At 37.3% G+C, this 17,129-nt stretch overlaps 1 protein-coding gene and 1 long non-coding RNA gene across 5 annotated transcripts; both read right to left on the bottom strand.

Annotated features, from left to right (window-relative positions):
• Positions 1-3,774: 3,774 nt before the first annotated feature.
• LOC114557110 (uncharacterized) lies at positions 3,775-7,750 on the bottom strand. The gene is made up of 6 exons (XR_003692765.1): positions 7,540-7,750; positions 6,286-6,300; positions 5,967-5,996; positions 5,553-5,600; positions 5,281-5,337; positions 3,775-4,447 (listed from the first exon to the last, which is right to left on the bottom strand). It is a non-coding gene; the product is annotated as an uncharacterized LOC114557110 (long non-coding RNA).
• A 1,110-nt stretch (positions 7,751-8,860) lies between these two features.
• Positions 8,861-15,403, bottom strand: dhdds (dehydrodolichyl diphosphate synthase). Of its 4 annotated transcripts, none has more exons than XM_028580475.1 (9): positions 15,271-15,403; positions 14,798-14,878; positions 13,530-13,646; positions 13,295-13,437; positions 11,729-11,845; positions 11,483-11,584; positions 11,240-11,354; positions 9,811-9,918; positions 8,861-9,613 (listed from the first exon to the last, which is right to left on the bottom strand). In XM_028580475.1, exons 2-9 carry the CDS (start codon positions 14,858-14,860, stop codon positions 9,371-9,373), a joined length of 1,008 nt encoding a protein of 335 aa, XP_028436276.1. In that variant the 5' UTR covers positions 14,861-14,878; positions 15,271-15,403; the 3' UTR covers positions 8,861-9,370. The 4 variants fall into 4 exon arrangements, with proteins under 4 accessions (XP_028436276.1, XP_028436277.1, XP_028436279.1 ...); XM_028580476.1 differs by having other exon boundaries at positions 15,283-15,403; XM_028580478.1 differs by having other exon boundaries at positions 15,238-15,276.
• Between the last annotated feature and the right edge of the window lie 1,726 nt (positions 15,404-17,129).

Raw genomic sequence — 17,129 nt, 5'->3', positions numbered from 1 at the left:
TTAGTTGAATGTTTAAATCCTAAATAGTCAAAGCAGGGGTTGACAACTTGTAGGCTATATATAAAAAAAATAAGGTTGGTTGCTCTATGTTTTGCATTGCTTTGCTACTCATTATGAAATGCTGTTGTAGGCTACTAAACACACGTTGTGCATGCTCTAGAAAAATGAACATTATAATTGCAGAAATACAGAAATGTTTGTTGTCCACATTTGATTTGAAGAACATTCCAGAGTCCATATATCCTACATTTGCATACGTTGAGATTGAAAGTTCATTCGTAAACAAAAACAATCTTCCAAACAATGTCAGTTTTGTAAATGTTCTGGAGCTTTCACATAACTTAATCTTCATTAGCAGATGGAGTTGTCCAGCTAGTTGTCACAATCATCTTAATGCTAAAATTCCCATTTTTTTCTGAGCACTTTTACAGGTTTCTACTTGCAAATGTCATAATTTTCCTAGAGAAAGAAGATTTTAACCAAAAACAGATTGATAAACTGTAGGGTTGTGGATCAGCATTTTGAGGTGCTCGTCTACTCGGTTGGCAGATCGATTTTCCCGGCTGAATCCCAAATAGCTCCCTATGGTCAGGCAGGCCGGCACCTTGCATCAGTATAGGTGAACAGATGAATGAAAGGCAAATTGTAAACCACTTTGGATAAAATTCTTCCTAAACTTAACACTCCCCTTGGTTTGTTTACTTTTAGTCATAAGTATTGTATTGAAATAAAAGGTGTATTGGGATTATGGATGAGAAACCAGCATTGCCTTTACCAGAAGCAGATAAAAGGAAAAAAAATGGCAAAAGTGTAAATGCCCTGGACATATTGTCAAGGTGACTGTAGAAACACACTCCATTCGTTTTGGCTGGAGTCAGTGGACTTATATGCATTCTTAACCTGAAGAAAATTGTGTCCTCCACACTGAAGCTACACATAGCTACTGTAGAGTAAACACACATCAGTTAACTGTTATGTCACTCTGGTAAAGCTAAAGGGAAAGGTGATAGGAGGAGGACTCCATGTTGGCTTAAAAACAATCTCAGCTTTTGAAAGAGATTGTGTGATACGGTCGAAAATACCCCTGTATGTTTCTTTGTGTCCTTGGTTTATGTCAGTTTCATATCAATCTAAAGCATTCATGTAGTGTTGGCTATGTGTTCCTGCTGTTTTTATAACATAATAATTGACCTTAATGTCTAAACTGTGCTGTGTTGCAGCCCCCTCTCAGCCTGTGTCCCCCCTGACATGATCCTGGTGTTCTCTTTCCTCTCGGCTTTACCATATGTGGAGAAACAGTTAACTTTTCTCTCCTAGTTTAGGAATGCATATGAACCCACCCCCGGGTGGAGCTACAGTCACCTTGACAGATAATGCATACATGGCATTTACATGTTTTCCTGTTTGGTTCACATATTCTATCTGCTTCTTAAAGGTCCCATGACATGGTGCTCTTTGGATGCTTTTATATAGACCTCAGTGGTCCCCTAATACTGTATCTGAAGTCTCTTTCCCGAAATTCAGGCTTGGTGCAGAATTACAGCCACTAGAGCCAGTACCACAATGAGCTTTCCTTAGTGTGTGCCATTTCTGTGTCTGAGGCGGAGAGGGGGGGGGCAAGGTGGAGGTTGGGGGTGTGGCCTTGTCTTGACCAACTGCCACTTTCCTCATTTGAAAGCCATGATGTCTCTCTCTCTCATGGGTGGGCCAAATTCTCTGGGCGGGCAAAGCAGAGAAAGAGGACCTTGCTCCTTATGACCTCATAAGGAGAAGATTCCAGATCGGCCCATCTGAGCTTTCATTTTCTCAAAGGCAGAGCAGGATACCCAGGGCTCGGTTTACACCTATCGCCATTTCTAGCCACTGGGGGACCATAGGCAGGCTGGGGGAACTCATATTAATGTCATAGTCAAGTAATGTCAAGTGAAATTATCATGCCATGGGACCTGTAAAGTGAACACATAGGAAATGGAAACATGCAGGCTATTAAAGTGCAGCTCTATGCTCTATATAGTTTTCTATATTGGAAACTCAGAGTAGAATAGTTATAGACATCTTCCTCGGCAGATGAGATGTTAAAACCCAACTAGAATAAAGAAAAACACAATACCATATTTTTTGCAACTTTATTAATAAAACCAAAGCAGCTGAAATAAAAAGAGGGGAATGGATGTATCTACATAAAAAAAAAACATAAATTGTTGGACTTTTGTGTAACATTTCTCAGGTTTCAGATAATGTTAATGTTTTAGCTGTCAAACAATCTTTACAAAAGATTCGATAATTCCAGTGTTTCCTGCACTGTACGTTCCCATACCTCATACTTGCATTATTGTCACTGCTAAATCTAAGCTGTTAACCACGCCAGTAACCTCCATAGACAGTATGGAAACCTCTAAAACAGCAGCACCCTCAAGGATGTGAGCAAACAGTCTGGTTCAAGGTTTCAAAACAAAACGCATCATATTTGACCGACTTTCCCATGCTGTACCAGTCAGAGGAAAGGGCGACCCCTGCTGGAAAGACCCTGATTAGTGTGTGCAGTTAGTGCCCTATATGTGCAGTGATGCGACACTGCCCTCTACTGGGGCTGCAGAGCAAAGACACGGAGGGTTCGCAAGAGCTGGGAAGTCAAAGAAGCACTTTTACTGATTATTATTTAATTTTTCACACCTGAATATTTCAAAATTTGTGCAACTTTATGAATCCACACCACTATTTCACTTTGGTCTTGAGCAATACTCGTCGTCTGTTGGCACATGGAGGGTAAACAATAAGATGAACTATCATACAGCACCTGAACTTGAACAATGGCCGTAACCCTTTTACTTCAAACCTCTAATATTGACTGTTGATTTGTGTCTATCCTACTGTCCACTTTATTCCCATATAACGCCATATTTAATGCTGTCTTTTTTTTAAACTTTATCTTTGCACTGCTATAGTTTTTATATTACTATGTCTATATTATTCTCTTATATTATCCATATTTAATGCTGGTCTCTAGACTTTATCCTTGCACTATTGGACTTATTTGCACTAGATACTCTTGTAGAGCACCTTACCATGCATGCTGAATCATAGGGTCAGTCCCTGCCCTGTCACTGCAAGCGGCTCATGCTTATGCATCCCTTAGTACATTCATGTGGATTTTTTATTTAGTATTTTTTTTTTTATTGTCCATATTATTCATGTGGATTTTTTTTTTGTTATTGTATCATCCTGTTTATGATGTATATGTTGTGTGTGATGTCTGTACACTACTGGGACCTTGAATTTCCCCCTGGGGAATCAATAAAGTATCTATCTACCTAAACACAATATGAAAATTATACTTTAAGGAATCATAAATTCAGACAATACATAGTTTGTGGTTTGATTCCCAGTACTGCAGATATAACAAAAGTAATGTTTCAAATGCAAGAACTCTTTAGGAAAGTGGTCCATTGTGGCTTAGCTTAAGGATTTATGTAATATCCAAAAACATTCTGGCTTTTCATTTCAAGTCAACGAGCCTCCAGTCAAGTACATTTAGAGCCATTCTTGAAGAACCCTTCTTAAAACAAAAATGGTGTTAAAATATATCAACAGATCAAGCAGGTTTATGAGAAATCTCTTAAAATAGATGTCCTGCAATTAGTTTGGGGATTTGTTGTTTGCTAAAATCACTGTATAACAGCATATTCTACTCACTCCACTGGGACTGTCACTGTACATCTACTATATGAAACAAGGATTTTCCTATTTCTTAGATAAGGTTTTCATGTCACAAAGTAACGTCAAGAAGACATTTTTATTCAAGAACATTTAGATCAACCATTTAAGTCAGAAAAGCTTCAGTCAGAACACAAACATAACTTAACAGGACTTTTCATCAGATGACCAGGTTCACAAACATGTTTTTTGGGATGCATTAATCTTTTGACCTAATAACAGTATTTTTCTGTGGTATTTTCACTGACTGGAATTCATGTCAACATACAGTGTTTCAAAACATTTGGTAAGCATTTTCTTATTAGTTTAACATTAAAATACAAGGAGATAAAAGGCACAATTCCTATTCTCCGTCAAATTTTAACGCTATGCTTTAGCTGCCTCATAATGTTTAAAATTAGATTTATATTCCAACTTGTTGGAACACATCTATTATTCTGCACTTTAAATTAAAAAAAAAGAAAAGAAAAAAGAAATTAGACAAACCGAAAATGCCTCGTCTACAAGATATGGACGGTAATCGTTTTTTTTTTTTTAATGGATATAAAATGAATATGAATGACACAACAAACTGTTGTTACATCAAGTGCAAGCCCAAACCAAACCTATAAATGACATTTGTAATATAAAACTTGGTAAAAAATACTTATTTAAAACTGTACAATCACCAAGTACACAGAGTGAGCACATCAACCGTTATTCATTTGGCTTCAGTGGCTTCGGCCTTTGGCTCCTGCGGACAGAAGGTAAGAAAGCAGCGTGTTAGAGGCATCATGCTGGGATTCAGGATCCATTTCATTTTATTTACTATATTGCACGGGGTCCGCAGGTTTCATCAAGTCAGACACAGACATTTCAGATCCTTTAATTACAATGACAGATAGGATCCGCACACTCAAATATGTGCAAAAATATTTGTGGGCTCAATTTTTATAGTTATTGAATTTGATAGTCCATACAGGGCTCAACGTTAATATAGCTTTTTTTTTTGGACAGCTTGGGCAAGTAAAATCAACTTGCCCCAAGTCAAAATTCTACTTGCCACCGGACAAATGGTTTTATTTATTAGGTTAGCAAATAACAAGACCAAAGTTAATTGTCACGTTGAATCGTAACTCAAGTAAATGAGCACACAAAGAAATTTAGGAGCACAGTTAAATGACAAAAGAAAATGTTGAAGTAACAGTTTATTAACAAACCATGTACACAGGCTACATATTTATACGGCATGTGTGCTCTTCACGTCAATATTAGGGAAAACATTTGAAACTTTTCTGCCCTAAAATGAATACTTTAAACACTTGAAGGAGTCATGTTCTCAAATTAAGTTAAATTTGAAAGGAATTAAAGTTTCATGTTTTGTAGTAGGCTAGCTGCTGTGTTTTGGTAGTGAGAAGCCTACAATTACTGAATGCATTTCTTTAATATTTATATTCTTAGCTTATCACAGTGTGTTCTGTTAAATTGTTCACATAAATTATTTGTAAAACAGCACAAATTACCTGCAAAAGAAGAAGAAAAAAAAAGTATGTTGTGTAAGCTCATAAAAACATAAAAGAAACAAACCTCGGCCTTGTTGTTCCCATTTTCAGCTGCTTTGGCCTTCTTTGCTTTGGGTGCCTTCTACAAAACAACAACATGACAATTGATTACTTACAGATTAAAGCTCTTCAGCTAGTATACAATCATCATTTCAGAATAACGAAGAAAATCAAGTGTACCACTAGGCCCGCCCTAATTTCCCTTCAAAGAAATAAAAGGCAATGACCCAGTTTTACATCTGACATACAGCATACAGATGTTCAGTTGAGATCAGCTAGCGTTTATCAGTTTCATACTTTTGGAGCAGGTTTTTTCTTTATTGGCTCGGCTGCAGGTTTATGTCTCTGCAAAACAAGAAAAACATTTCAAACATTATGTAACAGTAGACTACACAGAAGAGCATGGGCTACAGTGGAAAAAAATGGCTGGTGACATCGAGCACGTTAGTAGTTTTTTTATCTCCCAATAACATACATAATCCATCGGTTTAATATTGTAACAAGAAAATCGAGAATCTACACTCTATTTTGATATAGAGTGTAGCATGTTTGTGCAAAGCAAATAGACAAGACGATGGGTTTATGCAAATTACAATGTCAAGGTTAAAGTTAATCCTCAGCGAAAGATGCTGTTAGGAAACCAACTTGGATGAGGAACAAGAATAATCACAAAGTTAAATAGCTTTAATTGATGATTTCTAAGGAGCTTACCCCAGCCAGACGCTCGGAACTTCTTGTTCCCTATTGAGATAGGAGGAAGAACATCTTCAATAATGATTGTAGATAACTCGCCTACAGGACCCTAACTAAACATGATATTAACAGCCCTAAACTAGTGGGCATCCGGTGGCTTGTCAAAATTACTTACAAACAGAAAACACAACAAAAATCTAGGTAAAATTACAATAAAAGCAGCATTTAACTACAAATCTATTCAATAATCAATTTACTGAAAAGTTGTATAATATTCTTGCAATAAAAAAGGAACATCATTACAATAAGAATACAATAAGTTTATTTTTGTACAAACCGCAGATGCAGTGTTCTGAAAGACAAAGAACACAAAAAAGGACAATATTAAAATGTGAATACCAGTACAGTACATGACAACTCAAATAACACTGTAATAAAAACAGAGTATGTACATTTCTGCAGACAGGATCTTTTACTGGCGGAAAAATACGACCCAAAAACTAATTAGGAAACGTTTGGACACAAAGAACTTCCCGCGCATATTTGAATTCAAATGTGGGCTATCCTGTCACGATGACAGTCTTGGCGCCCTGACAGCTTCCTTTGTTTTCTATCAGTGCGCGCCGACAGACAGCTGTTGGGAAATTGATAAGATTACTAACGTTACTTTACTAATCTGCAGCTACCGCCATGTAATAAACGCAGCAAACGAAAGCCTGCAGAGGTTGCAAACTAAATGAAAATTACTTTTCTGCTTAGATTCAATAAAAACGTTATTTTTTCCATCAACGTTAGCTAGATAATTTAATAAAACACATGCAAAAAAAAATTAAACCTTCTACATCACTGCATTTTTTTTTTTTACCAATACGCACTAACGTTAATTTAGTGTATCTATAAAGTAATGCCAGTCGACGTAGATATTTTAATACCAATGTTGATTAAATTCAAATTGGCTGACAAAACGTTAAAACCAGTTTTGAATCAACATGCATGTGCATTAGCAAGCCTGACTTTCCCTATTCAAAACACAGTGAAGAATACATGCAACCTCCCCTCCCCCAACTTCTTCCTTAAATTTGCAAGTTGTGCTTAAACTTATTTTGATTACTCGATAGCGGCTCACTAGACGTTAATTTAGTAGATCACGAGTTATGCATTCATATCGATTTGACAGCTTACGTTAGTTACGCACTTAACATTAAAGCGTGTAATGTTATCTGTAACCTGTCAAGATTTCCCCCCCAACCTGCTGCTGCAAAGGAGGGAAAAAAAAAAAACAGACAGCGCAATGTCAACGGCTTCACTTGTCAGAGCTTTGGCGCAGGGCGTGAAAATATCATAATGTACGTTATCAGTCGTGTTTTACTGATTAGGATACATTTTAAGTTACTACCTAGACTATAAACTTTTATTTTCGAAGGATTAAAGAATCCCCGCCCAGAGTTCTCTCGTCGGACCGCCATGGCTGCACCGTTTGTTAGGGATGATGACGTTCTTCTGATGCAGATATATCAAACACAGCCTGACCTCAAGTTAACAACACGAACCTAGTGCACAAAGATGAAATAAAATAAAATAAAAATCTTACCTTCGATTTGCCCATGTTGTTGATAGGAAATGAACAGAAAGCTCACAAAAAATAGAACCGTAAAAACGAGGTTTTTTTTCGGAGAGATAACACACACAACGATCAGTCGATGCGTAAAATGGCGAACGTATAATGCAACGAATGTTTTTGTAGTTTATACGCTGAAATATAACAACGAAACCGGTTTAAACCAGTTTTGTGTTTCGATGTCTGCCATTGGATGCAGAACGTCACGTGCTCCCAGGCACCACCCATTTCTTAAAGAGGCAGGAAGCAGACCGGGTAAGCTATATACACTGTCTATGGGTAAGCTTTGCTTCAGAACGCGAACCTACGATGGCGCCATTTTGTTGCTACAAAGCGATCACCTCTTGTTAGCATTACACTGACTGCCATTTTTTTTTACGTCACTTGACTGCGAATAACTTTACATCTGAAGCGTTTAAAGACTATATTTGTCCATTGTTTATTTATAAAGAAACACGACAATGTATAAAAGGCTCCATTACATTGTACCTCACGTTATAGCTCCGTAGCAGACGTTTTAGTAAAAATAAGCTAACGATTGTGTCATAACCAAGTGACCTACTGTCGCACAGTAGAGGAATTACCGTACAGTACAGGAGAAGCTCGCAGGCAGTTTCGACTTACATTAGCTGTTTAGGTTTAATTACTAATGTTAACTAGCATGTTAGTGATCAATAATTAGCCTGTGCCCATGTTATCTCCTTACATATACCTACACTCTCCGTCTCTGTAAGATTGGAAATGATTGAGATTTCTCTTGTCACAGCTACCAGAAGACTTACAACTTTCAGACACGTTGCTCACGTCACATTTACGTTGTCTCTGTCAGTTGGAGGCTGCGCAGTAAAGCAAGTGATCACCGGAAAAGTGCTTCTAATAGCCTTCACTGGTCTCCTTCCAGAGCAACGGGGTCTATTGGTCCATTGTATATATGTCAATGGTAATAGGTAATACTAAGCCGCGCCGCAGGGAGGAGATGTATCGAAGGTTTCTGACTGATTAAAGGCCCGTCGTTATACAGAATGAGTAGGTCCACTTCACCGCATTTACTTTTGTGAAAAAAGGCTTCAGTAATATAATGGGAAACTAAATACAGTAATTTGGTTTCCCATGAGATGCTACACATCAGTAGCATGGACGTACTAAAGAGATTTTTCTGTTGCAGAAATTTAGACATTACATACCTATATTTTATAAGCCAGATGGAGACAAGAACTTGGGAAACTGTTCAAAGACCACCACAATGTTGACATGTGGTACGTAAGTACAAAGGACTGAATCGTACATCATTTACTCATATTTTGACATACAGCAATCGCTTTATTCTGTTTAAGAAAGCTGGTCAAAATCTAGTTATGCCATCAAAATCACACCCATCATCACACTCAAACACTTTCTTTGAGCCACAACAAAAATGCAAAACTGTACTGACTTATATTATTCTGGACGGCTGCTTTGGGAACGTTTCCAAAACACAGGATCCCTGGCTTTTACTCATATAATTTGATCTTCCAAACAATGGCATGCATTTGAAACACACTTTACACAATTACTTAACTATATCTTGACCAGACATGTATTAGACCTTTTTTTTTTTTTTTTTTTTTTTAAATCTACAATCATAAATATCAATTATTCTACAGCCCCATAGGGGTAAAATTGCCTTTGTCTTGTACAAATCAGTAACACAATGAAACCATTCCCAGTTACTGTTCACTCTTCCCTTTTTCCATCGAAAACCTTCAGGGAAAAGGACAGGAGAGGTTTCGTTCCCACTTTAACATGGCGTTTGTTTGGAGGCTTCCTAGGCCAAGATGGCGTCGCTCCATAAGTCACTAAAGAAAGAGTCTCTCTTGTGCTTTAGTGCTTCTAGGAAGTCCTGAATCCGTTCTTCCCGGCAGGTGGTGTACTGCATCAGTGCCTCTTGTCTTCTCTGGGCGTCTGCAGGCTTTCCATTCCCATGATGCTGCAGGTGCTCTGCTACACAGGCACGATCCGCCTCTAGCTGCTGTAAGGCCTGTTGCTCTCGATGGACGTCTCTGGCTTTCTAAAATACAACACATATTGATCTTCTAATTAGTCATGTATAGGTAGAAATTACTTTCTTTATCCAATTACTTACTTGCCACAAGGCCACTGTATTCTGAGACATTCTTATTATTTTGCCAATCTACGTGCATGCCCTCTCCAATGCCGAGTCCCATATTCATGACAACAAACAAACTGTCTCGACATAGGCCTTACCTGAATGGATTTGTGACTTAATTGATATTGAAGAATGGCATCACACAAGTTCCAGAATGAGTACTCCGGCCACAGAACCGACTGAAACACTAGACAGGAGTGGGAAGTCTGCAGAGTGGAAGATACAAGAAAATCAATATAAATTTCAAAGGAAAAGGTGTAAGGTTTTCCACAATATGATCAAATCTATTTGGTTAATGCGGTCTATTATAGATTACAACCCTAATTTGGTGGATGATACTTTGATGTTATAGTCATAAAAAATTATAAATTATATAAACTAAATCATATGTTAATAAAAATAGCCTGCGCTTCTTAAAGAAGTCCTGCAATCTAAACATGTATGATTACAATCAAAGAGAAATGCAAAAAGAATCCCCTGTATTTGGTTACAGTGTTAAAAGGGTAAGGCAGTGGAGTCTGTCATTGCTGGCATGTTTAGGTTGTTCAAGACTCTTTATTAAAAATCTATTTTTCATTGGTACAATCCAATGGTTAATTCTCACCTTTGATGGCAGCTACATTACAGATAAAGACAATGACATAAAGAATGTGGCTCTACCCAAACTCTGGGATGCTGAAGATCACCACAAACTCTTACTGGAAAACCAAAAGCTAGACTTGTATCATGTCTGCTTTGCGGTCAAGGCTTCATCTGACACATATTCCCAGCTCTTGCAGGTATGTTTTGGTGGCATTGTCTACATAAACTAAAAGCCTTGTACAACATAATGTTTGGAGGTGAATACTTTGAGCAACACAATTTCAAACACAAGTCCCACTGCCAGTGTTAACAGCTACTGTGCCTCAAAATTAGCCATTACTCCTAATTGCAAATAATCACCCAACACAAGCCTGGGAATTCATATCTCCAATCTTACTTTAATGTTTCAAAGTTTAAAGTGCTCATATTATGCTCATTTTCAGGTTCATAATTCTATTTAGATGTTATATCAGAATAGGTTTACATGGTTTCATTTTTAAAAAAAACCACCATGTTTTTGTTGCTGCAGCTCCTCTTTTCACCCTGTGTGTTGAACTCTCTGTTTTAGCTACAGAGTGAGGCATCTCACTTCTGTTCTATCTTTGTAGGTAAGGACTACTACACAGTCAGAAGCAGAGTATGAGGGCGTGCCATGCTAGCAGCTAGGTGAGCATTATAACGTGTTACAAAGCGACGCATGTTCGTCACAGAAGTAAAGGCTGGACTACTATAGAGCTGCTTGGAGCAGTTTGTGAACAGTGTTTTCTGTTGGAGATGGTAAGTGCCTTTGGGTAAACCTATAACGTGCACAAAAAAGATATAGAACACAATAAAGGAAAGGGAAAAGACAAAAAAGCATGAGCACTAAGTGAGATCTCTCAAGGTAACAACTCTCATCTTCACATATCATAATTTTTGCATTCATGCAGTCATTCTCATTCTCACCTGCCAAAGAAGGAAGTCGCTGAGTCTCACCTCTCCGGAGGTGCGGATAAGCAGATCAGGATTGGGAGAATTACTGCTGTACAAACACTCACTTAGCAACGGCTCTGAAACATCACTGAGCACGACAGGACACAGACACAGCTTGTTAGAGAAATAGCTCTACAGGTTATCTTTTGATATTCTAGGTCGTATTATGGATGTTGGCAGGATATCAACCCTGTATTGTCTTTGCCATATTTTTACCTTGCTTTGATCAGGCCCTGCTCCACTCCCCAAGCCATTTCTCGGACAGCATTAGTGATTTCATATCTTGACGTGTAGGCAAAGCACACGTTCAGGAAACATCTGCAGAGCAAACATTTGTATATCTGTGGTCATTTATAGTGTATAATATAAAATTGGTTTATGTCACATGTCTAGTGTGTTGGTAAAGTTAAGTCATTAATGATGAGTCATAGAAGCAGGGATACAAAGTAATAAAACATGTACTTATTGTGCGCCTTGGTTGTGAGCACAGCTTTGGCAATCAGCTGCTGAAGGTCGAGTGGCAGCATATTCAAGTCGCCCAGCACCCGGATACACACACCATGCTTCTCCAGATTGTCCCTATAAGCGAGGTGCGTGGAGGAGTAGAAAAATTGAGAAAAGCATGAAGAAGAACAGGGAGAACAACGAGACCACTCCATTAAGGCTGCTGAAACGTGTCTGTCTGCATTTTCCCACCCAGAGATGCACAAAGGTGCCTAAACATAGGAATTTCCACTGAGTCATCAGTGAGTAAAGTTTCCCTGATGCCGTCTGCAGTGCAATGTCACCAACACTAACTACCGTCCATCATATGCCATCCTCTTGGTGGCAGCAGCCTTGTAGCTATACTTACAAAGGTTGAAAGACATTTTGATACACATATTGAAAATGTGGAATAGTTGCATAACATGTTATTGGTATCAGGACCAATCAAGATGATGTGCAATATGTCACGACAATATGATTATTTATTTTCGACAGTGTTATTGTCGTAGGGAAAAATGTCATTTAGAGGTGAGGTGGGCGAGCAAGTGGCAACCACCAAAGCTGAGTGTGACAGGTACTCCTGTCGTTCAAGAAAATATGCTGCAAAACAAGCCAACCTTTCAAACTTTCTTTGCTTTTAACAAAACAGCATTGTCAAAATTGCCTCCAAGATAAAAATTTAAATTAGTTAACTTTAGCAATAATACCACAATGTCTTTTGAAAAAGCATTTAATAGACTCTGTATTTTTAATGAGGAACCGTAAGTGATCGACACAGCTACTGATATTATTGACTGATAAAAAGGTTTATTTCTTAAAACGCAAGAAATGAGTCACCTGTAAAATATTCATTGTTGTGGAAAAATATGAAGAAAAGAAATCCAAAGTCCAAGACAAAAAATTTATTGGGACAACCTCTAGTGGCCATTTGTGGAACTGCGTATTAACCATAGACTAAAAATAGGTATTAATCTATATACTGTCTATGGTATTAATGCACCTAATCATTCAGCATGATAGTTGTTGATTAGTCTACAGATGTAAACTAGATATTCTGGTGTATTGCATGGAAACAGCAATGGAAATAACTGATATTGTGCACTCCTATATATAAGTCAGCCTTTCTTCCTCTTTGTCCTTTTGGCATCAGTCTAAAGTATATCTCACTCAATGGCCAAGGCAGTGGTAGGGTTTTTTTTGTGTCAGTGTTGTCTCAGTGTGAATGTTTTTAAATGTAACTGGGAGCTATGTTGATTTAAAAGCACTTAACAGCTCATTTGAAAACATTTTTGTTACATTTGGCTCCTTAATACCCATCTGAAACTCATTTTGACATAGACTGAACCTGGAACTGGAATATGGAACAGACGTTTCAGTCTTGCAAGGAGAATTAACTTACTTTAACTACACAGCAGTCACTGCATTTGGTTCCTCTCGACTTAACTTTAAGAAAGCTGAATTAAATGATGTATAACATTTGACTAGTCCCACAAGCAACAGCGAAGTGAAAACCTGTTTTAAAACCTTAACTTGATAACTCACCGTTCCTCCAGCAGCTTTTCAAATTTCTGCCTGGCCAGCTCCATTAGCCCATCCACCTCGCTTTTGGTGCGCTTGAAGTTTTCGATGCTGAAGGCGTACACTGTCACCTCTTGGATGTTCAGATGCTTACACCAACGTAATGTCTAGTGTGGAAAGGACAAGGCGTTAACACATACATGAACAACCTTTTTTATGCCCAGGCAACATATGTTTGAGAAGCTTTAAGCAACCTCACCTCTGCCAGCTTGTTGAAGCCCTGCATATGCCCTTCCTGGCGCTCCATGTTTTTTTTACGTGCAAAGCGACGGTTACCATCCATGATGAAGGCCACATGTTTAGGCATGGGTCCAGCCTGGGAGACACAATGCAGATCAGGCGAGTCAATAGAGGTTATACTGACAGATACAGTTATATAGAGCTGAAATGATTAGTTAATGAACAGTAATTAGTAATAAGGCAACAATTGTTATAACATGCCAAATATCCTCTAGTTCTAGCTTCTAAAATGTGAAGATTTCCCTGTCTTTTAAGTATCATTCCTGACCTGAGAAATAATTTTTTTGTTTAAACAAGTTTAACTCAAGGTCCACCTACAAGCTTTTTTCAGAGCTTTAACTGCATCTCAAGGTGTTCATCACCATTTGACGTGTGAGCAACCTCTATCCAATAATGAAGGTTGTGAGATGCAGTTGAAAGCTGTGGGAGATGTGATTTTTTTTCTAAATGAATATTTTGGACTTTTTTTTTTAAATTAATGAAACTAGTTATTTAGAGAAAACTTTTGCTCTTGGAAATTGTTACCAGCATTTTGCACTATTTTCAACCATTTTATAGACAAAATAATGTATAGATTAATCAAGAGTATGACCAGCAGATTAATTGATAATTAAAATAATCTTCAGTTGTAGCCCTTTAGTGGTGCTGATTGTTTTAGGGTGACACGAAGTAGGCCTAGTGTATGCTTCTCGTGTATTAACCATTACATTCAAATCAGAGCTGAGCATCCATATTTTAAAAAAGCTAAATAACTAGGAAAAAAAAAACAGAAGTTTGTTTATCAAAGCTGCTCTAAAAGGTATTTCCAGTTCTTCTGGCCATCTGGATAGAGAAATATTCCGTCTGTAGTATGATTAAAAAAACGTTCGTTTTGTATGACACAAGTTAAATATATACACATTTTATTTTATATTAAAATATAAATGAATACAATGCAACATCCAGGCTATATAGACAGGCATAACTAACTAAGATTTTTTTTTTTTTTTTTTTGTTTCACGTCGTACAGAATGAACAAGGATATTTCATTTCCAGCTAGTAACCTTGTTCAGATTGTGCAGTGAATTGAATCTTTCTTCATCTAAATGGTTAGAAGATACTGGAAATACTGGGCTGTATGATCCTCTGGGGGTTTCCAAACTCGCTGGATTATTCGTTTTCGGAAATAAATTGAAAAATACATACAAAGAGGTACAAGAACATAAGAATATGCAGATTTGGGCTTACCTTCAGGATATTGGCTGAAATCTTTTCAAGCAGGTTTAATTCGCCTTCCCTTATCCACGACATGTTCAGGCTTTAAAAGGTCTAAAAAGAAGTGATTAACATGGTTTTAAAAAGGTTTATAACTGTCAACCTTGTACCCCGCCCTACACTAGACACAAAAATGACCAAGTTATTCTTTCTACAATAAGAATACTATCTGATGTCTTATTACCGTGTCTTGTATATATACTTGATTTCTACATGTAGAGCATGTTAGACATGCAGTGATTGATTTAACCGTTAACGTTAACTGCAGATTGGCTCACGAGACATGCAATGAACTTCACTGCTGTGAGACTATAAAAGCACAAACCAAGTCACACATCGTCCACTAAACACCTACTCTTACTGGAAACTGCTTAATTCATTCAAACTATTAAACCACATGCTGTTCTACTCACAAAATTACTATAATTTTATCACATCTCACAGACCTTCCAACTCACAGCTTTTACGATGACGATCTCTTCCGTGTTGGAGTAAAGTGACGTGACCGCGTGGTGACGACTTCCTGTCAGACGTAGTAGAGTTTCAAATGATGTGGATGAACTGTACGCATAGACTGACTGTACGTCCATTCCCGGTCAGTAAATCTGCTCAATATTTACTAAAGTAAAAGACCCTCAAGTATTTGTATATACATTACGATTACAAGTGAAAGTATGGAAGTCTTGGTTTTAAAATCTTACTTAAATTAAAGTACAAAAGTATTATCAGCTAAACTTGGCAAAAGTAGGCTAAAAGTAACATTACCCACAATGCATACAACATAAAATTGTCCTCTGAGTCTTAGCTATATTATTGCATTATTTTTACTGATGCATTAGCAAGTCGTAGTTACGATAAGCCTTCTTTATATTTTGCTGGGTGGTTTCACCTATAAAACAAATCATATTGTATAAGTAAATTTTATGTTATTATTTTTTTATGTGTAGACTAGTAACCATACCTGTGAAGGTAAAAAGGTACAATATTTCCCTCTGAAATGTATTGATTTTGAAGTATAAAGTAGCATACAAATGGAAATACTACTTTCTATCTATATAGTACTTGATTAATGTACTTGGCTACTTACCATCACGGTCATTCTCATATTTATTATGTTTATACGCTACTGTAGTTATTTAGCCTACTTTTTTAAATACTATAGGATGACTTTCGTATCATGGCGTTTCAATGGGTAGATAACTAAATAATATGTGCAGATGAATTTAAAGTGTAAGCAATGTATGGTGACTCAAAGTGTTCAAAGTTTTATAAATACATTTGAAATGAAGTATATAATACTGAAATGATTACTAGATTAATTGGAAACTATTTTGATAATCAATTTATTTTTCAAACAATAATACAAAATATTCCTCAGTTCCAGCTTCTTAGATAATAGTAAATCAATAATATCTGGCATTTGGGCAAAACAAAAAAGACATTTTAACACATCAACTTGAGCTTGAGGAAATTGTGATGGACATTGTTCCCTTTTATTCAGACATTTTAGACCAAACAATCGATTAAATCAAGAAAACAATCAACTGATTAAATTGTAAAAACTCAGTTAAATCTTATATAATGTTATTTTATTTCTGCTTCTTTTTACAATAAGTTTATTGCATTTATTTTACCAGGTTATTTTCCCAATGTGAACAACAGGCTCAAATGGGAGGTACATTTGTGTCACGTTAACATGCACATAATATTAAAAGTTTACCAGTGGTGGCAAACTTGTTGGACTGTGCTAACACAGCATCCCTCTTTCATTCCTTCAACCACCTCTTGAAATTTTGGCGTTGCAATGTTTGCGCATATCTATAAACCTGTTGATATCCAAATCTTTCATAATGTTTAAAAGTAACTGTGTTTCTTATCTTTTGAGCATGCATCTCTACTGTAGCCGGACGCGATATTTATTTTCCCACTATGGCCACGCCAAGACTCACCGTTCAATAGCATTCACACATTACTATTGGCCAGGCGTCCAAGCTTACATGTACAGGTCCTATCCCCCTGACCAATCCCCTAACCCTCACCTTAACCACTCAAGGTCAAATGCCTAACCCCAACCAATCGAGCTGCTTCGTAGGGCGGGTCTTGGCGTGACCATAGTGGGATTCGTAATTTTGCTAGCCGGACAGGCCGTAAACTGTTGCAAACTGCGGTAAAACCCCCAATTAAATGCATATTCCGAATGCGCTGTATACAAAGAATGCCTCTGAAACCAGAGTATACCGGCATATCCCATATGTCTTAATCTGAAAATGCTAAATTTGGAAAAAGGCCTTATTCGGAATATCGA

This window comes from Perca flavescens, chromosome 6, assembly GCF_004354835.1.
Source record: "Perca flavescens isolate YP-PL-M2 chromosome 6, PFLA_1.0, whole genome shotgun sequence".
In the NCBI taxonomy this organism is placed as follows: Eukaryota; Metazoa; Chordata; class Actinopteri; order Perciformes; family Percidae; genus Perca; species Perca flavescens.
This window is presented reverse-complemented; position numbering and strand designations above follow the sequence as displayed.

Bases quoted from the DNA above. Each gene is read 5' to 3' on its own strand.
- dhdds (XM_028580475.1), bottom strand. From the start codon at position 14,860: ATGTCGTGGATAAGGGAAGGCGAATTAAACCTGCTTGAAAAGATTTCA. The intron at 13,647-14,797 runs GTAAGCCCAAAT...TGTGTCTCCCAG, and splicing joins TTTCAGCCAATATCCTGAAG to GCTGGACCCATGCCTAAACA. The intron at 11,585-11,728 runs GTACATGTTTTA...TTTGCTCTGCAG, and splicing joins ACAACCAAGGCGCACAATAA to ATGTTTCCTGAACGTGTGCT.